General features: G+C 37.5%; 1 protein-coding gene across 1 annotated transcript in view; it reads right to left on the minus strand.

Moving 5' to 3' along the window:
- The window catches only part of prkd2 (protein kinase D2), a 54,911-nt gene extending 37,764 nt beyond the window's left edge, over positions 1 to 17,147 (minus strand). The window contains exon 1 of the mRNA XM_073817546.1: positions 16,257 to 17,147. Within this exon, the coding sequence (XP_073673647.1) occupies positions 16,257 to 16,583 (327 nt within the window). The 5' untranslated portion in view covers positions 16,584 to 17,147. The remainder of the gene's footprint in view (positions 1 to 16,256) is intronic.
- Positions 17,148 to 18,139: the final 992 nt, after the last annotated feature.

Raw genomic sequence — 18,139 nt, forward strand, 5'->3', positions numbered from 1 at the left:
TGAAAACTTTTTGAAATTGAAGATCAGGGCAAATTTAACTTATTTTGTCTTCTGGAAAACATGTAAGAATCTTATGTAGCTTCTTAAAGGCAGTACAAAATAGGGGGGAAAAAGTATACAAGCAAAATAAGAAAAATGTACACATCTTCATTCTATTCAAAAGTTTTCACCCCCAGCTCTTAATGCATTGCGTTGCTTTCTGAAGCATCAGTGAGCTAAGTTGTTCTCAGTGTAAAAGATGAATCTCAAAATCATACAGTCTTTCTTGGAAAGGGTTCAATACACAAAAATGTTAAAAAAAAAACATGAATTTGTGGGACCTGAAGGATTTTTCTAAAGAACAGCAGGCAGTCAGCACAAACAAGGTACTCAATAAAAACGATCACTAAAAATCATTCAGGTAACAACACAGTGTTAAGAATTAAGCGTATGTAAACTTTTGAACATTTAGCTTGTTTTCTGATCTCTCATCTTTAAGCTCTTTCATCGTGACTCATGTTTTTCACTAGATTCGTATCCAAGGATTCCACATCCAATGTCCAATTCCGTGCCGAGTGAGCTACTGAGCAAGCTTGTTACATTTGGAAAGCAAAACATAGACCTGTAATCATAACTATGAAGAAAACGATTACAAATGCTCGCTGTTTTACCACTTCTAGTGTTCATTTCTGTTGGAAACTGCAGTGATGTGTACTTATTGGTACGCAAAAAAGTTCCCACAGCTATGTTTTCAACATGAGATCAGGTAGCAAACAATAAAGCGAGTGAAAGAAAAGGTGCGGCTGTGTAAAGTACTACAGGGTCGCCAAACCAAAAGAGAACTGTCTGACAGCATGAGAATCTGCCTCGAAAATAGCAACAGAGAAGAGCGAAACCAGAACTAATAGATGCAAGTTCCGCTTTTCATCATTACCACCATTTCCTTTCATGTATCTAGTATTTACAATACACAGAGTTTATGTGGCTTTTTATGCCCAGCACTGCTGATTTTTTTAAATATGAGTTCACACAGTTCTAAATACAGCATTGAAGTCAAATGTGAAACCTGCCTCTTTTTGTATATCAAGCTCACGGAGGCATTACAGCAAATAAAACAAGGCGTCTTTCTTTGATAGTGCGGTTTGAATTGATCTAGAGCAGATAGATAACTGTACTTTGAACATGAAGCCTAAATGCCACAAGGTGATTAAACGGAAGTTATTAAATCATGTAGGAAATGTTATGATACACAATCTTTTAATCAATCATTGAGCAAAAAGCTTTAGAAAACAAAAGGCCTGAATATGCTGTTACACAGATGTCACTGATCAGTTGCAACATAGACTGAACCACTGAATCATGCCAGAAGCTGGGAGTGCTTATATGACCTACTCCGATGGCAATATAATTGCTAAAGATACTATTTGCAGAATAATTACTTCTACAGTCGAACAACATAAAGCAAATAAACAAGCCATGCGGATGACATCATACGTAACCGGATTTTGTGATATTCTGAGGTATTCTGATATTCAGTAGGTGACATTTAGCTGTGTTTGTACTGTATATAAATCTGCCTTCAAGTGCATTTGAAATTCACACCACTGAGTCAGACATCCGTTATTAAGACGTGCCACGCATTCTGGTCAGGAAACAACACAGAAGTATTTTAAAATATAACTTCAAGCAGCGATTACCGGGGTTCAAGCGCTTTAAGGCATTTGAATAAAGTCCGAAGAATACAAATCCAGGTCATTTACTATATAAATATGAACGATCTCTCTAAAACTTTGCATGCTTGTTTAGAATCACCTGTCGCATGTGCTCACAAGGTTTTGTGAACTTTTGAGTTTTCATTTAGGCTTTAGGGTATATTTGGAGCGGACCCTTTTCTAAAAGACACCGTTGTAGCTTCCCAAAGGGTAAATTTGTGGTTCTAGAGGCAAAGTTGTTCAGAATAAGGAGGTCTATCGTATGATATGAAAATAGTGCATATGTGTGAAAAAGCACGGAATATACAATTGTTTACTCTGAAGTTTTGAGTTTTCATTTAGGCTTTATAGGCTTTTGGGTATATTTGGAGCGGCCCCTTTTCTAAAAGACCATAGTTATAGCTTCCCAAAGGGTAAATTTGTGGTTCTAGAGGCAAAGTTGTTCAGAATAAGGAGGTCTATCATATGATATGAATATTGTGCGTATGTGTGAAAAAGCACGGATTATACAATTGTTTAAAATAGTTTAAATTATAGCTGCAAGCATCAATTACTGGGGTTCAAGTGCTTTAAGGCATTTAAGTACATATGAATAAAGACATTACACATTATTTATCAAGCCTGTAACAACCTAAATCAATGATTAAAAAAAGCTTTTTTGGCAAATCCAGGTAATTTACTATGGAAATATGATGTATTTTAACATCCATGACTGTTTGGTCCTGTGGTCCGATCTCTCTAAAACGTTGCATGCTTGTTTAGAATCACCTGTCGCATGTGTTCACTAGGTTTTGTGAAGTTTTGAGTTTTCGTTTAGGCTTTATAGGCTTTTGGGTATATTTGGAGCGGTCCCTTTTCTAAAAGACCCTAGTTATAGCTTCCCAAAGGGTAAACTTGTGGTTCTAGAGGCAAAGTTGTTCAGAATGAGGAGGTCTATCGTATGATATGAATATTGTGCGTATGTGTGAAAAAGCATGGAATATACAATTGTTTACTCTGAAGTTTTGAGTTTTCATTTAGGCTTAGGCTTTTGGGTATATTTGGAGCGGTCCCTTTTCTAAAAGACCCTAGTTATAGCTTCCCAAAGGGTAAATTTGTGGTTCTAGAGGCAAAGTTGTTCAGAATGGTCTATCGTATGATTTGAAGATAGTGCATATGTGTGAAAAAAAGCACGGAATATACAATTGTTTAAAATATAGCTGCAAGCAGCCATTAGCATGGTTCAAGTGCTTTAAGGCATTTAAGTACATATGAAAAAAGACATATTTTTTATTATTTCTAAAGCCTGTAACTAACAACCTAAATCAATGATAAAAAAGCAAATACAGGTCATTTACCACAGAAATATGTTTCATTCATGACTGTTTGATCCTGTGGTCCGATCTCTCTAAAACTTTGCATGCTTGTTTAGAACCACCTGCCGCATGTGCTCACCAGGTTTTGTGAAGTTTTGAGTTTTAGTTTAGGCTTTTGGGTATATTTGGAGAGGTCCCTTTTCTAAACGCCCCCATTATAGCTTCCCAAAGGGTAAATTTCAACATTTTTTGATAATTATTGACTTAAAGAGTCCAGAGAATTGTACTGGGGTGTTTTTTTTTTCTCTCTTCCAGATTGAGCAAAAAACCTAGAACTAGTTCGCAAAGTAGATTTTGTACAGCTTCTCAATTATTTAATAAACAGTTTGATTGACAGCAGTGGTTCCTGAGGCAAAGTTGTTCAGAATGAGGTCTATCGTATATGATATGAACATTGTGCTTTTTTTGCGTGAAAAAGCACGGAATATACAATTGTTTAAAATAGTTTAAAATATAGCTGCAAGCAGCAGTTACTGGGGTTAAAAAAGACAGTACATATTTATCAAGCCTGTAACAACCTAAATCAATGATTTAATAAAAAAATAAACAAAAGCATTTTTGGCAAATCCAAGTCATTTACTATACTATATATTTTTAACATCTATGTCTGTTATAGCGCTAGCTGTGGTCCGATCTCCCTGTCGCATGTGCTCACCAGGTTTTGTAAAGAATATTTGGACAGGCCCCTTGTTTAAACAACCACATTGTAGCTTCCGTTATAGCTTATAATACAAAACAAAACACAAAGTCTGCAAAAGTAGTTTTTTTTATTATTATTATTTAACAAATTGTTTGATTGACAGCAGTGGTTCTTGAGGCAAAGTTGTTCAGAATGATCGTATTATACAAATTTATATACAATATACAATCGTTTAAGCCCTTCAAAAATATGATTTTGCACCCCATGGGCTGATTTCTTTTAAATTTCTCACAGGCCTTCAGCATATGGTGGACATGTTTTCTGAGATAAGCAAATGTCCTTACAGCCACTTTGGACCAAGACCGTGGTTAACGATTTTCATGTCCATAGAACAAACTGTTATGCAGTTTTGCCCTATAGTGCGCACTTGAGCCCCTAATAAAACAAAAGAATCATACTGGTAAGAGTAAAGCCAAATAACTTAATCTGATTTCAAAAAGATGAAAACTATTTATTCCCATCACTTATTTATACATGGCATCACAACTAAATGTTTATGTTACATAAAACAAACCATTAACACGTTATTTTTTTTTTAGCACACAAAAAGTATTCTCAAGTATAGCGTCATACAATTAAGATTAATGTCACATCAGTAAAATTGCTCAGATTGCTCTTGGATTTCATAAAAAATATCTTAATATGTCTACAAATTCCTCAATAAGTACTCTTTTTAGAAATATACTAAAGTGTGCTTTTTCCACAAGGGTACGTATGAAGCAAAAGGAGATTATTGTGTAAAGTGGCAGACCGGATTGAATGAATATTAAGAACAATGCCTGATTGTTTGCAACATACTGGCTTTGTTTCCAGTCAGTACAGTTTATACACTTACCAATAACCCTTTCCAAACCAGTTCTCTCATAAGCATTTGTTCCATTGTGACCTTATGAAGTTAAATGAATGACAGAGACTGGACTGTGGCTGCTTAATGTTTGTAGGAATTTTAGGTCAGGCATGCAAATGTTTTAAAAATGTTGCAAACATCACTCGGAAGAGACATAGTAAAAAGGCTCCTCTTTAAAACAACAATACGAATAACGTACAATGTAATAATGTTTGAGACAACACCCTTGGCTGCAACTTCTTAAGCCTTCCACCGTCATCACCTTTGAAAAAAGTCTTCTGTTACTAGCTAAAACAGCTAAAACAAAAACTTCCCAAGGATTTTGGCAGACATTGACGTGAAATGAAACGCTGCCATGGCAATTGCGGCGTAAAGACGTCAGCATGCTACACTCATTAGCAGCCAACAACCGCTTGGCTCAGCGCGGGAATTTTACCGGCTATTGTGTTTGTGCGTGATGGAACAAATGCTTTTAGTGAGTTGGGTTATTTTTAGGTTGTGTGATGTCACAGGACCTGCAAGCTAAGAAACATATCCGAAATGCCACGTTTTTTTTGCGCAGAGGCACGGCTCAACGACAACCTGAGTGACAAGAGTGAACGAGAATTCCCCGTCGCAAGAGATGACGCAATAAACAGGTGATGTCAGCAGCTGATTCACAACAACAAACACAGCGCTGAGGTCAGTTGGAGCACAATGAGATAAAAGACTCTATTCTCCCGAGTTTGGCTCTGTTAGGCTAACTCTTTTCTTCTATTCCACCACCCTGTTCCACTTGTGCAACAGATAGTCCCCTATAGCATATGCTAAAACACAAGGAACTAAAGGAGTTCTTTGCTATGCAAATCTGTATACGTAGAGTAAACTTTCAGGACTTAAGTACAAATTTAAAAAAAACTTCACTTTGCAAAGTTCAACAGACTTTTGTCACGCTTTTAAAGAAAACTTATTTTGATGTGTTGACTTACAAACCTAAATACATGATGAATAACTGTAGTGTTATACGATTTTACATCAATTTAATATATTTTAAATGTACTAAACTGCACTTTCATTTTTACAAATGTGAAAAAAAAAGTATATTTTAGTTTGGTCAGTATATTTGGCAGCCATATTTCAAAGGTTTTTCAGCAGTTTTGTGTATTTGAATCCTTTCCAAAAGTAAGTGTATGATTTTGAGATCCATCTTTTTTTTTAGACTGAGAACAACTGAGGGACTCATATGCAACTACTACAGAAGGTTCAAATGCACACTGACGCTTCAGAAGGAAAAAATATGCATTAAGAGTCAGGGGTGAAAACTTTTGAGCTGAATTAAGATGTGTAGATTTTTCTTATTTTGCCTAAATATCTTTTTTTTTTTTCATTTAGTACTGCCCTTCAGAAGCTACAGAAGATACTTACATGTTTCCTAGAAGACAAAATAAGTCAAATTTAGCCTACCCCGATCCTCGAATTCCAAAAGTTTTCACCCCCTGGCTCTTAATGCATTGTTTTTCCTTCTGGAGCATCAGTGAGCATTTGAATCTTCTGTAAAAGTTGCACATTAGTCTCTCAGTTGTCATCAGTGTGAAAAGATGAATCTCAAAATCATAATCATTGTTGGAAAGGGTTCAATTATACAAAAATGCTGAAAAACCAAAAAAAATTGCGGGACCTGGAGGATTTTTCTGAAGATTTTTCTGGGAAAGAGGCCAAAACCACTCTGAAACCAGCCTGCTGACCAGCTTTTTTTTTTTTTTTTATGCTGGTTTTAGCTGGTTTATGCTGTTCCTTTGCTGGTTTATGCTGGTCATGTTTCTGGTCAAGGACCAGCATAAACCAGCAAAGGACCAGCATAAACCAGCTAAAACCAGCACCAAAACATACCTAACCAGCATATGCTGTTTTTTTTCGGCAGGGAAATCTCTCTGAAATTATGCCTAATGGGCGGTAAGCGAAGGTTATTAGCTATTAGCTATTCAAAATAAAAAGATACCGATAGTAAGTGCCACCCCAACTTGTTTTAACAAGAAATACATCGAGACAGGAGACAGAATTGTGTTTGTCAAACCATTTCATTGGATGTTCATTCTTATAAACTCAAGTGAAGAGAAAGGGGCAAAGCAAAGGCAACAACAGGCCATGGATCAGTAAGTGTGTAAACTCCTGTGATGTTTATGTAAAATATCAGGGTTAAGAGCTTGACTTCCTGTTTGTGTTCTCACAAGTTCAAGAGGACAAGGAGGGAAAGTTTGTGGAGGTACTAAGTCAACTATTTTCTTGGTTTAATGTTCTTGCGTCAGCCCCATGCAATCATATTGTATATGCAGCGTAAGACGACTTTCCCTTTAGTCACGAGTAGATAACACAGATATAATAACAAAGGTGAACATCTGTGTCATGGAAAAGGGTGTAAAAGACAAATTTACATTCCACACATGGCTAGAGCTCTTACATACAGCATGACAGCCTGCAGGACTGGTGCAAACACCAATGATATTTTCATACAAACAGCGCTTTCACATTTCTGCTGTAGCATTAAAAATTCATTGATAAAAAGTCAAATGATCTAATATCATTGATGTAGTACCATGTTTTTAACTCACTTGAGCAACACAGCTAAAATAAACCAAACTGTTTATATAGACCAAAGTGAACCCTGTATTCCAGCTCAAATTAAACTGTATCTATAGCATCTGTGGCATGCCGTCAATCACCACGGATATTATTTTGACTTGTCTCGGTTTGTGAAAAAACAACAAAAACTTTGCTGACACAAAGCATTTACTAAGGATGTCTAGGTGGGAGTTGTATACTGGAAAACTGTTAAAAATATACATTCACCACACAGTTTACACAAGCCAAATTGAATGTGATTTAATGTGAGTCACCAATCCAGTCCACAGAGTTATGTCAAAAATTATCTCATGGCTATATAAACCAGTAAACCCGGTACTTTTCTTGAAATGTGTGAAAGGATTTCAAGAAGAGCCATAACTACATGTTTTAATGATCTCCGCAGCACTTTTCCATGGAACCAATTCCACTTACAGGAATTTATGCTGCAAATGCATAACCAGAAATCCGTCTAGATAAGCGAAAAGACAATTCAGAGAAAATATTTGAAAACCACCTTAAATTCAACATTCATTCAATGTGTTACTTGGTGTTTCTTTATAAATATTCATGAAATTTACGAGTTAAAACTGTATTCATATCACATTTTCTTCCGTGTGCATACGATCAGCTGATAAACTCTTACTTTTGGTGTGTTTTTGTAAACAAGGGACGAGTTAAAATGCATTACAAATACAAGTAGAGTCACCAATTTTGTCGTATTTAACATTTAAAAACAGAATTACACCAAGATATCTTTTCAAATGCACAGCAACAACTAAAAGAAACAACAGCGCCTGAAAGTGCGACCAGAGCTGTCCACCTTCTGAACTCAACATGTTGGTTTAGATGCAAAAATCACACACACTGCAGACACACACACACACACACACAGTGATTTCATTAAGCCTACAAACTTCTGTGCGCTGCCTGGGGCTGAGGCAAGGGCTTGGAAAACAAAGCAGCCTTTTTTTTATTCAAGCGAGCGGTAACACGAGAGGCATGGCTTGCAAGCGAAGGGGAGAAGAGGGCGGAGGGGACTCAGCCAGGGGACTAAATGGAGTTTGTGCTCCACCGTGCTGAAATGGTCTTTTGTGGCCCAGGCGTCAGGATGATGAAGCAGGTAAGCCAATAGGAATGTCACATTGATCCCCAGAGCCCACAACCATAGTCAGGACAAAATAATAGAAATGAATGGAAATGGAAGTATTGGGAGTTGTAAGGGACTTACCAGTTGTACGATTACAGTTATTAAATGATTACCTAAACAATTCTTCTGAGGGAGTTTATTCGTAGACTGATTCCTTTGTGATCGAGTCATTTTAGATTTGTTTAGTACTTTTGAAGTTATAAAAAGGATCAGTTCAGAACTGACACGAAATCAGATCTGAAAGACTCATATTGTGCTCCTACAATGGTACAGTATGAGATGCTAATACTATGGTACTTTGATTGCCCGTGTGAAAAAGAACTGTGCTTAATTGTATTAAATGTCCTCGTCAAATCTTAAAACTGTTGTGCATATTTTAAAGTATTAAGCATAGTAAAAGTATTTTTGGTCCCACTTTATATTAGACGGCCTTAACTACTTTGTACTTACATATAAATGATTCATTTCATACAATGGACTTCTTGTGTGCATACATGTAGGACTTCCCTCAAAGATGGTTCTGGCCGATCATTTTAAGCATTAGTCGACTATTAGTCGCATGTTTATTAAGAAAACTTATAAATCATATTAACAACAGTGTTGTTTTTGACAACCATCTTAGATTTAGTCTTAGTCTTTTGGACTAAAATGCTTCTTAGTTTTAGTCAAATTTTAGTCACTTCTATATGTGATAGTTTTAGTCCAATTTTAGTCGACGAAAAGTCAAAAAGGTTTTAGTCTAGTTTTAGTCAAAAAAAGGGAAAAAAGTAGTCTTTTAACAAATTAATGTAGGTCAGTAAGTATTTTACTGTTGGGTAGTGTCACTTATAAATTCTGAAAATAGCAGATCTATCGTTCAACACAATGTGAGCTTCCGGATCGACTATTTTCACCAATAATTACAATAATGAAGGAATGTTTTAGAACATAAAAGACAAACAAGGATGGAATGCTAAAACGGCTTTCCATACTAGTATAGCAAAGAGTATTTAATGCTAAAACGGCTTGCCATAGCGTCAGATACTTTTTAAGTTTTAATTGCATGCACAATAAGCAGAAATGTCATGCATTTTAAACGTCTGACGGACCACCCACTAACATTTTCGTCTATTCTCGTCTCGTCAACGAAAACTCACACACGTCTCGTCATGTTTTAGTCATCAACGAGCCATTTTTATCTCGTCATCGTCTCGTTATCGTCATGAAAAAAAGTGGCGTCAACGAAATGATTTCGTCATCGTCATCGTTGACGAAAACAACACTGATTAACAAGCCTTCAATTGCCTACATAGCCTAATAATTACTCAAGCACATGCAAAAAGCTTCCCATTAAAACATTAGTGCATTGATGTTTTAATAATTTATTGATAAACTAGGGCTTTCTTTGCTTTCGGCTTAAGAGATGAAGTCTGCAACACCGACTCGCCATCTTTGCAGTAGTGGATGCGCCTGTGCGCATGTTTCATATCAGTTATCATAATCTGAGAAGATTTGTTTTAAATTTGAACTAGCTCATTTAAAAGTAGACATTTCACTCTCTAGATATATTTCTTTTCATGTCTGTAAGGCAAGTATGAATGGAGTTGCGAAGTTTCGCACTCAAGGTCAGACAGAAAGTGCATCCTGTTTGCTTTCATTATTTTACAAAAGCGCAACGTTTCGTTGTTCAGTGCACACAAATAAATGTAGAGTCTTTACTAATTCAAAAGATGTAATACTTTTATCTGTATGCCGAAAAATGATTATTTTAAGTATTTTAAGAGCAAGTGACCACAGACACTTGAATAGCGCACATTTTTCTACATTAACGTTGGATTGTGCGGCCATGTAAAGTTGCTGCTACTAACATATTTCAGATGATAAGCCATATTTGAGGTTGATGAATGATAGGTGAGTATATTACCACATAGAACAGCTGTTAATTTTTTTTTTTTCTGCAACCAAGCCTCTTCTCGTCGACTAACGGTTAATTGACTATTACATGTTTTTACATTGTACTTCAAAAAAGACCTGCATATAATTATATCTGCAATAAATTTCTGTAATTACATTTATAATTATTCTGTTGACCCATCCCTTACACCTACTCATACTACCAAACCTGTCCCTATCCCTTCCCCGTATACCACCTCAATAGCAGCAAAAGAGTTTTGCAATACAATATGAACACAATAAGTACTGTACTTATTTTTGGTGCAAGTACATAGTAGTTAAGACAACTAATATAAAGTGGGGCCATATTTTTATGTTTTTAATTCTCTTGTCATGCTTTGACTAGCATGTTAAAGTACCCGACTGTAAAGGTCCCTTAATTTTTTTTTTCAAAAGAAAGAAAGTTTTTTCATATTCATATTTTTATGAAGGACAAACGTTTCGGAGCTATGGAGCCAGTGTGTAAACATGACTGACACAAAGTGAGGTCATATTTATTTTTTAATGTCCGGAAATTTCAACGAGAATTTCTGATTCAGTTTGCAATGACCTTAATTGTAACTGTAGCGTTATTCAGTATTATATTTAGATACCTAAATACTGTATATTTATATTATATAAATGTACTAGACTAGAAATCCATCATTTTTAATGCCTAAATAGAAATAAAACCAAACTATGTTTAAGTTTACCTTTAATATCAAGTTAGTACATTCAGCAGTACATTTTAACTATATTTCAAAGACAGAAGTATTTATGAAATTACATAAAAGATGTATATAAGTCCTTCTTGAGTGGGTCAAAAAAGCGATTTAGCTAGTTGCATGTGTTATAAATTAAACTATGGTACATTTTTATGTTAATACGAAATTAAGTCTCCAGAAACATCACATTCAGTTTACACTTAAGTGAAAATTCTGTCATTAATTACTCACCCTCATGTTGTTCAGAACAACATAAAAATGTTAATACTAAAGCATTAAAGGGTTAAAGACAGTAACAGGGCGCTCAGCGTTTAAAAAGCACACACGTAAATGCTCGTCTGCCAATGTGACTGGAACCAGACTTCTCTCCTCACCCTGAGATCATGTGTTTACCCACTGTGGTAACCCACCCATTTAACTTTCTGCAGCAAACCGGCTTGGAAACGCACAACACAAAACCTCCGTTCTTACGCCTAGCACATGCAGACACAAACACACTGCTCCACCTTCCACAAATTCGCATGCACACTCCACCCACGCCTAACGTTCACACCGTCCTACATTACAGTCGATCCAAGCACATGCGAGTCTGACACGTCGTTCCACTCGTTTATGCTCTTTTCGTGGCCGAGTTAAGCTGCTTTGATTTGTATTACCATACAAAATCGCCATTCTTCTGAAGAAACCAATTACTAACCACGGTTGGTCTGAAAAGAATATAATCCTAATGGGATTAATTACATACCGATTTACTCACAGCACGGCTTTAAACAACACATTTCAAAAGCAAAAGGTGTGCCAGCTGCGGAATTAAAGCCTTGCGTACAGCAATGTTCGTCTGCCTATGTGCAAAACAGAGGGAATATAACTAGCTAAATGTACTTATTTAGAATATGTTGTTACACTGTTAAAAATAACTATCATTCCACCTACTACAGACTGGTGATAATCTGGCAACCCACCACAACAGCCTAGCATGGCTATTTTTGCACAAGCAAGCATCATTGCAGTGAAATTCCAGTTGTTACTGCTTCATAAATTAATGTTAGCACAGTTTTATTGCAGTAACAATCAATGTTAACTATGGTATTTTGGTGGAAACTGTGGTCAAGTTGGTAAGCCAAACTGCCCCAGAAAATAAAAGCCATCTGTGACCTCATAATTGGGCGCCCAACATGCTGAAAGAGGAATCTGGGCACACCCCCGACATAAAACAAGTTCGCTTTTATTCCTATCTGGTTTGTTTTCTCTTTTTGAGCTGACTAAGGAAAGATAATATGTGACCCTGGAACACAAAACCAGTCATAAGGGTCACTTTTTTTGAAAATTTTACATTCAAAATGTTGAGAAAATCACCTTTAAAGTTGTCCAAATGAAGTTCTTAGTTCTCAAAAATAAAGTATTGACATATTTTAGTTAGGACATGTACAAAATATCTTCATGGAACATGATTTTTACTTAATATCCTAATGATTTTTTGGCATAAAATAAAAAAAAATGATCATTTTAACCCATACAATGTTTTGTTGGCTGTTGTTACAAATATACCAGCACTACTTATGAATGGTTTTATGGTCAAGGGTGACATGTCACAGAGATTTAACTTGTGAGTTTAACTTGTGAGTTTAAATGACTTAAGTTGATTTAACTTACCATTTTAAGGCAGCTGCTAAACTTAAGTTTTTAAGTTGAAACTGGTGAAAACTTTTTACAGTGTATTTGTTTTGTTGTCTTGTCAAAGTTCGCATTATACACCATAAGCGTATTCCATAGCCTAAACTTAGACAGCTATAAATCATAGAACAAGTAAGGGACAAGGATATTATATTTCATAATAGCCTAGAAATCCAGATGCCAGAAAATCCCATCTGAGGTAAGCGATCTGCCGCTGGCGCTGTACTGTACCACTGAGTAACCCATTATATTTGACACCTGGAAATGTGTTTTGTTAGGTGCTGAATTGAAGTGTCACACCAAGAAAAATCTATTTCACATCAAATAATCTTGTAAGTGAGGGTGATTACATTTGCCACATCATATTTTATTTTATTCTTTGTAATTAAGGTGTTTTTTTTATATTTCTAATGCTCATGTTGCATACTACTATATCTATGGACTTACTGTTGTTAAATTAATATGTAATAACGTATAATATGTGACCTTGGACCACAAAACCAGTCTTAAGTAGCATGGGTATATTTTTAGCAATGGCCAAAAATACATTAAAATTTTCTTTTTTTTCTTTTATGCCAAAAATCAATAGGATGTTATTAAAGATCATGTTCCATGAAGACATTTTGTAAATTTTCCACTGTAAATATATCAAAACTTAAATTTTGCTTAGTAATATGCATTGCTAATAACTTCATTTGGACAACTTTAAAGGTGATTTTCTCACTATTTAGATTTTTTGCACCCTCAGATTCCAGATTTTCAAATAGTGTCCTATACTAACAAACCATACATGAATGAAAAGCTTTCAGATTATGTATAAATCTCAGTTTAAAAAGAAACTGGCCCATGACTGGTATAAAAGTATATAACATACAAATCAGTCCGTTCGCAGCAAACACAAAGTTCACTGTACATCAAATCAAAGAAGAAACAGATTTCTTCTTATCAAAAGACCTGCAACTCTTATCTAAACCTTCAACATTAAAATGAAATGCAAAACAGCTCTAAGCTCAGCTAATAAGAAAATAACCCTAACAAAACAACAAGTCAAAGATTGCGTCTCTTGTCTCTTGTCTTTTCTCTTTTCACTTTTGTCATTCGCTTCCTGTTGATAGCCACACGAGCAAATGTGTGTTTTGAATAGTCAAATGGTGCCCAGCACAAAGCGGTAACTTCGCCAGGAAATACGGTCCTTCCATGCAAAGCCTCTCTGCAGCCATGCAAATGAGGTGGAGTGAGATGACTATAGCATGTGGGAGTTGCACGGTGCAGAATTACCTGTGACTCCCCTGATACCAGACACTGTGTGCTTAACAGTGTCCACATTGGTGAGAAAACAAACGAGTAGTGGTTTTACACTAGCTGCTGACATTTCCACACGGGTGCCCTTAAAAGTCCTCTTCCCTCAGGAATGGGGAAACACCCTCTGATATCTGACCTCCTTAACCTGTTGATCTAGAATCTGTTGATCTACAGCAGGGTTTTTCAAATCTTGCCCTGGAGGGTCAATGCCCAACTCTGATCAAACTTACATACCTCTCATTTTCTAAAGCTCAGTTGTGTTTGATTAGAGTTAGAGTTAGCTCTGCAGGATGGGACAGATTTGATGAACCCTGATCTACAGTGTGGTGGAATTGAGATGGCCATAACCTTGTTTCGACTCTCTTCACAGTCCACTGCACGAGCATGGTACACAGGTCAAAAATACAGTTTTTGTACTGTTTAACTTTCTTCTGTTTAATATAAACTGGCTCAGACGCTTGCTGCAAACTGTGCCATTGGAATTACACATTATATTAAATAGGACAGGGTATTGCTAATTTGTTCTTCAACCTCAAATCTGCTCTCTTTCTAGTATTAACACCCCAGGCCTAGGCTGGGTGAACAGAAGATTGATGGTGTGATCCAGCATTCCTCGTCCAGGGATCCAGATAAAACCACACACATTCCTCTCTAGGGGATGACATGTGACTTAACCCTCAACCATTTGTTTTTTAAGCCGAAATACAGAGACCTATTTTGCTGACAAAGTCCTCCTAACACCTAATGCGCACGTTTGTCTGGAGGCTAAAATGCCTCAAAGTCTTTAAAAGAAAGGCACACACATCTATAGAAAAGGTGCGTTGCGTGGAGATGTGCAGAGATGGAAGTAACTGCATTGTCTGTGAACCTGCAGTGAGAAAACAAACTCCAGGAGGAAGCCAAAGGGAGCGGTTCAGAGGCGGAGGACACACCATGGCCTCCTACTTTGGGAGGAAGCAGGCTTCATTTCCTCCTCTTTATCCCGTGGACAATGGACTGCTTACGTGTTGGACCAGCAGGGAAAATAAGCTGGGCAAGGAACAAAAGGGACAGCCCAATCAATGGAGACTGTCCTTGCTTGGTCCTCTATAGATGCTTTAATTATGCATTACATAGAACGTTGTAGTTCTTCAGGGATTGAGGGAAAGGAAAACTTGTTCTAGAAGAGGATAAATTGTGCCTAGGGGGAGGAACTGAGTGATGCCGCCACATTACCTTCCAAGCGAATGGAAAAAAGTGTCTATGGAACAGAGGGAGCCATTTGAATAAACAGAGAGGGAACACTGTGACTCACACTGTCTGACGCCAAGGGGAGATGAGAGAAGGAGCCAAAATCCAAGCTTGCAAATCACCCGATCCAAAGGACACAATAAAGGACTTGTTGTAATCAACTGATTTGTGACTTAATAGGAAAAACATAGTGATGGTCAGTGTTTCCCAAGTCCAAATTGCATTATAAAATTATGAGGGTTAAAACAGGACCAGAACTTTTACAACAAGTTCTCTTCATATGAACATTTCAAGATATTCACCTTCACATGGATAACAAAACTCAATTCTGAGACTTCTAATGGACAAAGTTACTGGTATAGTGAGATTCTACACATGCTTCCTGGAAAAACAAACCTCTTCCAGTGAACCTTTTAAGCTGACCCTGACCACTGCCCGGAGCATGGAAATCTGATAATTAAATCATCTCAGTCAGATAGGCTGATACAATCTGAGTTGTTAGCTACTAATGCAGATTCAAGGTAAGGCCATTCACGAAATGGAAGGATGGCCTGTTTCGTGTCCCATTACTGAAGAAATGGGTTCTGGAAATTTTGTGCCAGACTAGGACATTTAGTCAATCAAATCTTCCCATTAAGGGCTCCACTGAGCCAAATTGGAAGGTTTTGACATTTGGGAGAATAACAGACAGTGCGTGTACTTATAATGCAATGTTTTTGTAGCTTTACAACCTTCCATGAGCATACATATCAGTGCCTTCGTTGGCAACATACACATCAGTGTGGGATTTTTATGTGGAGAACTGCTGACGCTGAGATAAGAGTTGCTGTACCTTACCACAGCATGTTCAGCGTGCATCGCATATTTCTGTGGTCACTGTGCATATGAGCTAAGAAAGAAATATTTTTGTCATGCACAGTATGACTTAGAGTGTCAAGGACTGGGACAGAATATCTCTAGATCCGAACACAAACTCTGCATAACTTAAAACAGAAACAACATCCAAACTTTTTAACTTAGTTTGAGCTGTGCAAAAGTGGCATCACGGAAACAACATACTGGGTGGTGCTTACCTTCTGATCCACAATTGAGCAAGATATTTGTTTGACGAAGGCCAGGTCTGCAGTCTGGGGTAGAAGCACAGACTCCCTCGTAAGCCCAATCTGTATCATGAAGGAGACACCGGCTGGTGCCGGAGGCCCAGATGGCATTCCGGATGCCCCTCCAGGACCTGGGGCAACCCCCATGTCCACTGTTGGGAACCCTGGGGTTTGAGAGTTATGGACAGAGAGCGGTGTCCCCTGCTGCATCACCATCGACCCAGGTGGAGAAGGGCCACCAGGGGGGAAGAAGACCTGGGACATGGGTCCCGGAGACATGAAGGGACTGACGTTGGCCATGCCGAAGAGTCAAAGACAGTCAGGAGATAAGCCTGGGTAGCCTGGGTAGTGTGAGGCAGCAAACTCACCTACACACACCAGCAGTCACTCACTCATCAATAGTGGCCGTCCCTGCTGTATGTCCCGTGTCTACTAGAGCTTAAAATCAACTGATCCCTTTCCAGGAAGTGGCTCTTCTTTCTTCTCGCCCTCCCTTTCACGGAAAGGTCCCTCTATACGGCTTTCATTCCAGGTGAGAAATAGAGATAAAGTTTAGCTTTGAAACTAAACGTCCTCTTCTCCTCCTCCTCCACCTCCTCCTCCTCCTGCTTCCTGTTCCCTCAGTACTCCAAAGCAGCTTTGAAGAGGAAAACGTCCAAACTTCAAGGAAACACACTGGGGACAAAAAAAAAGAAACTGTAACAAATGAGAAAAGCAAATGAATGCCTATAAGTCCGTCAACTCAAGATGGCCTCCAAGTACAGGAAACAAGCCGGAGAGAGCTCCTGGTTAGGCTTGCTTTGCAAGTCAGACTGTGTTTCAGTTTCTTGTCGTGTTGAGCCGTGTTTGCTGTGCCTCAGTGAGAAAACTACTGAGGACACTCCCTCTTCCCCCTGCCTCCACCTCCCTACTGTCTGAACCTCACAGAGCACTAGAGGAAGTGGTGTGACTGACAGTTCTCTGAGCCAATCGGCAGAAAAGAGAGCTGTAAAAGAGAGGCTCTATGAGATCATGCATATCCACTTCTGTCTCCTCCCAGTCCCACATACACCTTCTTCCCTCCCTCTCAACTTTTACGTCTTTCTCTTTGTGTAACAGTTTGCCTTGTTTACTCCCCCACCCTGGAACAAATTTGTCCACCTCTTTTTTTTTTTTTTGCCTGGGGCCCCACGCTAACTTGCACTCTTTTCCCAGTCACTCATTCTGACTCGCTCTTTTTCCGCTGTCCCCTTTTCCCCCATGTCCCAAATGATAGATAAATACCTGATCTGTGTAACATAAACACGCCTATATGATCAACCCACGTGCAATCCTGTTGTCAAAATATAACTTCAAATAAGATAAGAAGTCCTGCATTGTTTCCCTATGAGTAGATGAAGGGCGTGTCAGTTCACAAATAATGAGCATGGTGTTAATTAAAAAACCTTTGTTGACAATTCAATAAATTAAATAAAATGGTTTTGCTATTTTAACAAAACCTGTGAAAAAAATGACATTACATTTGACCTATTTACAGAACAAAAAAGGAAATACTCAGGTTTTTTTTAATAATCAGAGAAATCCATGAGTTATATCTCTACATGGAATGTTTTCATTCTAAACAGCCTTTTTTAAAAGCTACTGCAAAATGAGTTATAACTTTACAATATTTTAGACTTTTTTTTTTTTTTTTTTTGGAAAGACTGCATTCTCTGCTACTCTGCTAAACACTTTAGACAGATTTAAATGTGGGTGCTGTTGTGTTAAAGTATATATGTGACCCCTATTTGGCTGAGATACAGTTATTGAAAATCTGAAATCGGAGGGTGCGAAAAAATCTAAATATTGAGAAAATTGCCTTTAAAGTTGTCCAAATG

This window comes from Garra rufa, chromosome 14, assembly GCF_049309525.1.
Source record: "Garra rufa chromosome 14, GarRuf1.0, whole genome shotgun sequence".
NCBI classification, from domain to species: domain Eukaryota; kingdom Metazoa; phylum Chordata; class Actinopteri; order Cypriniformes; family Cyprinidae; genus Garra; species Garra rufa.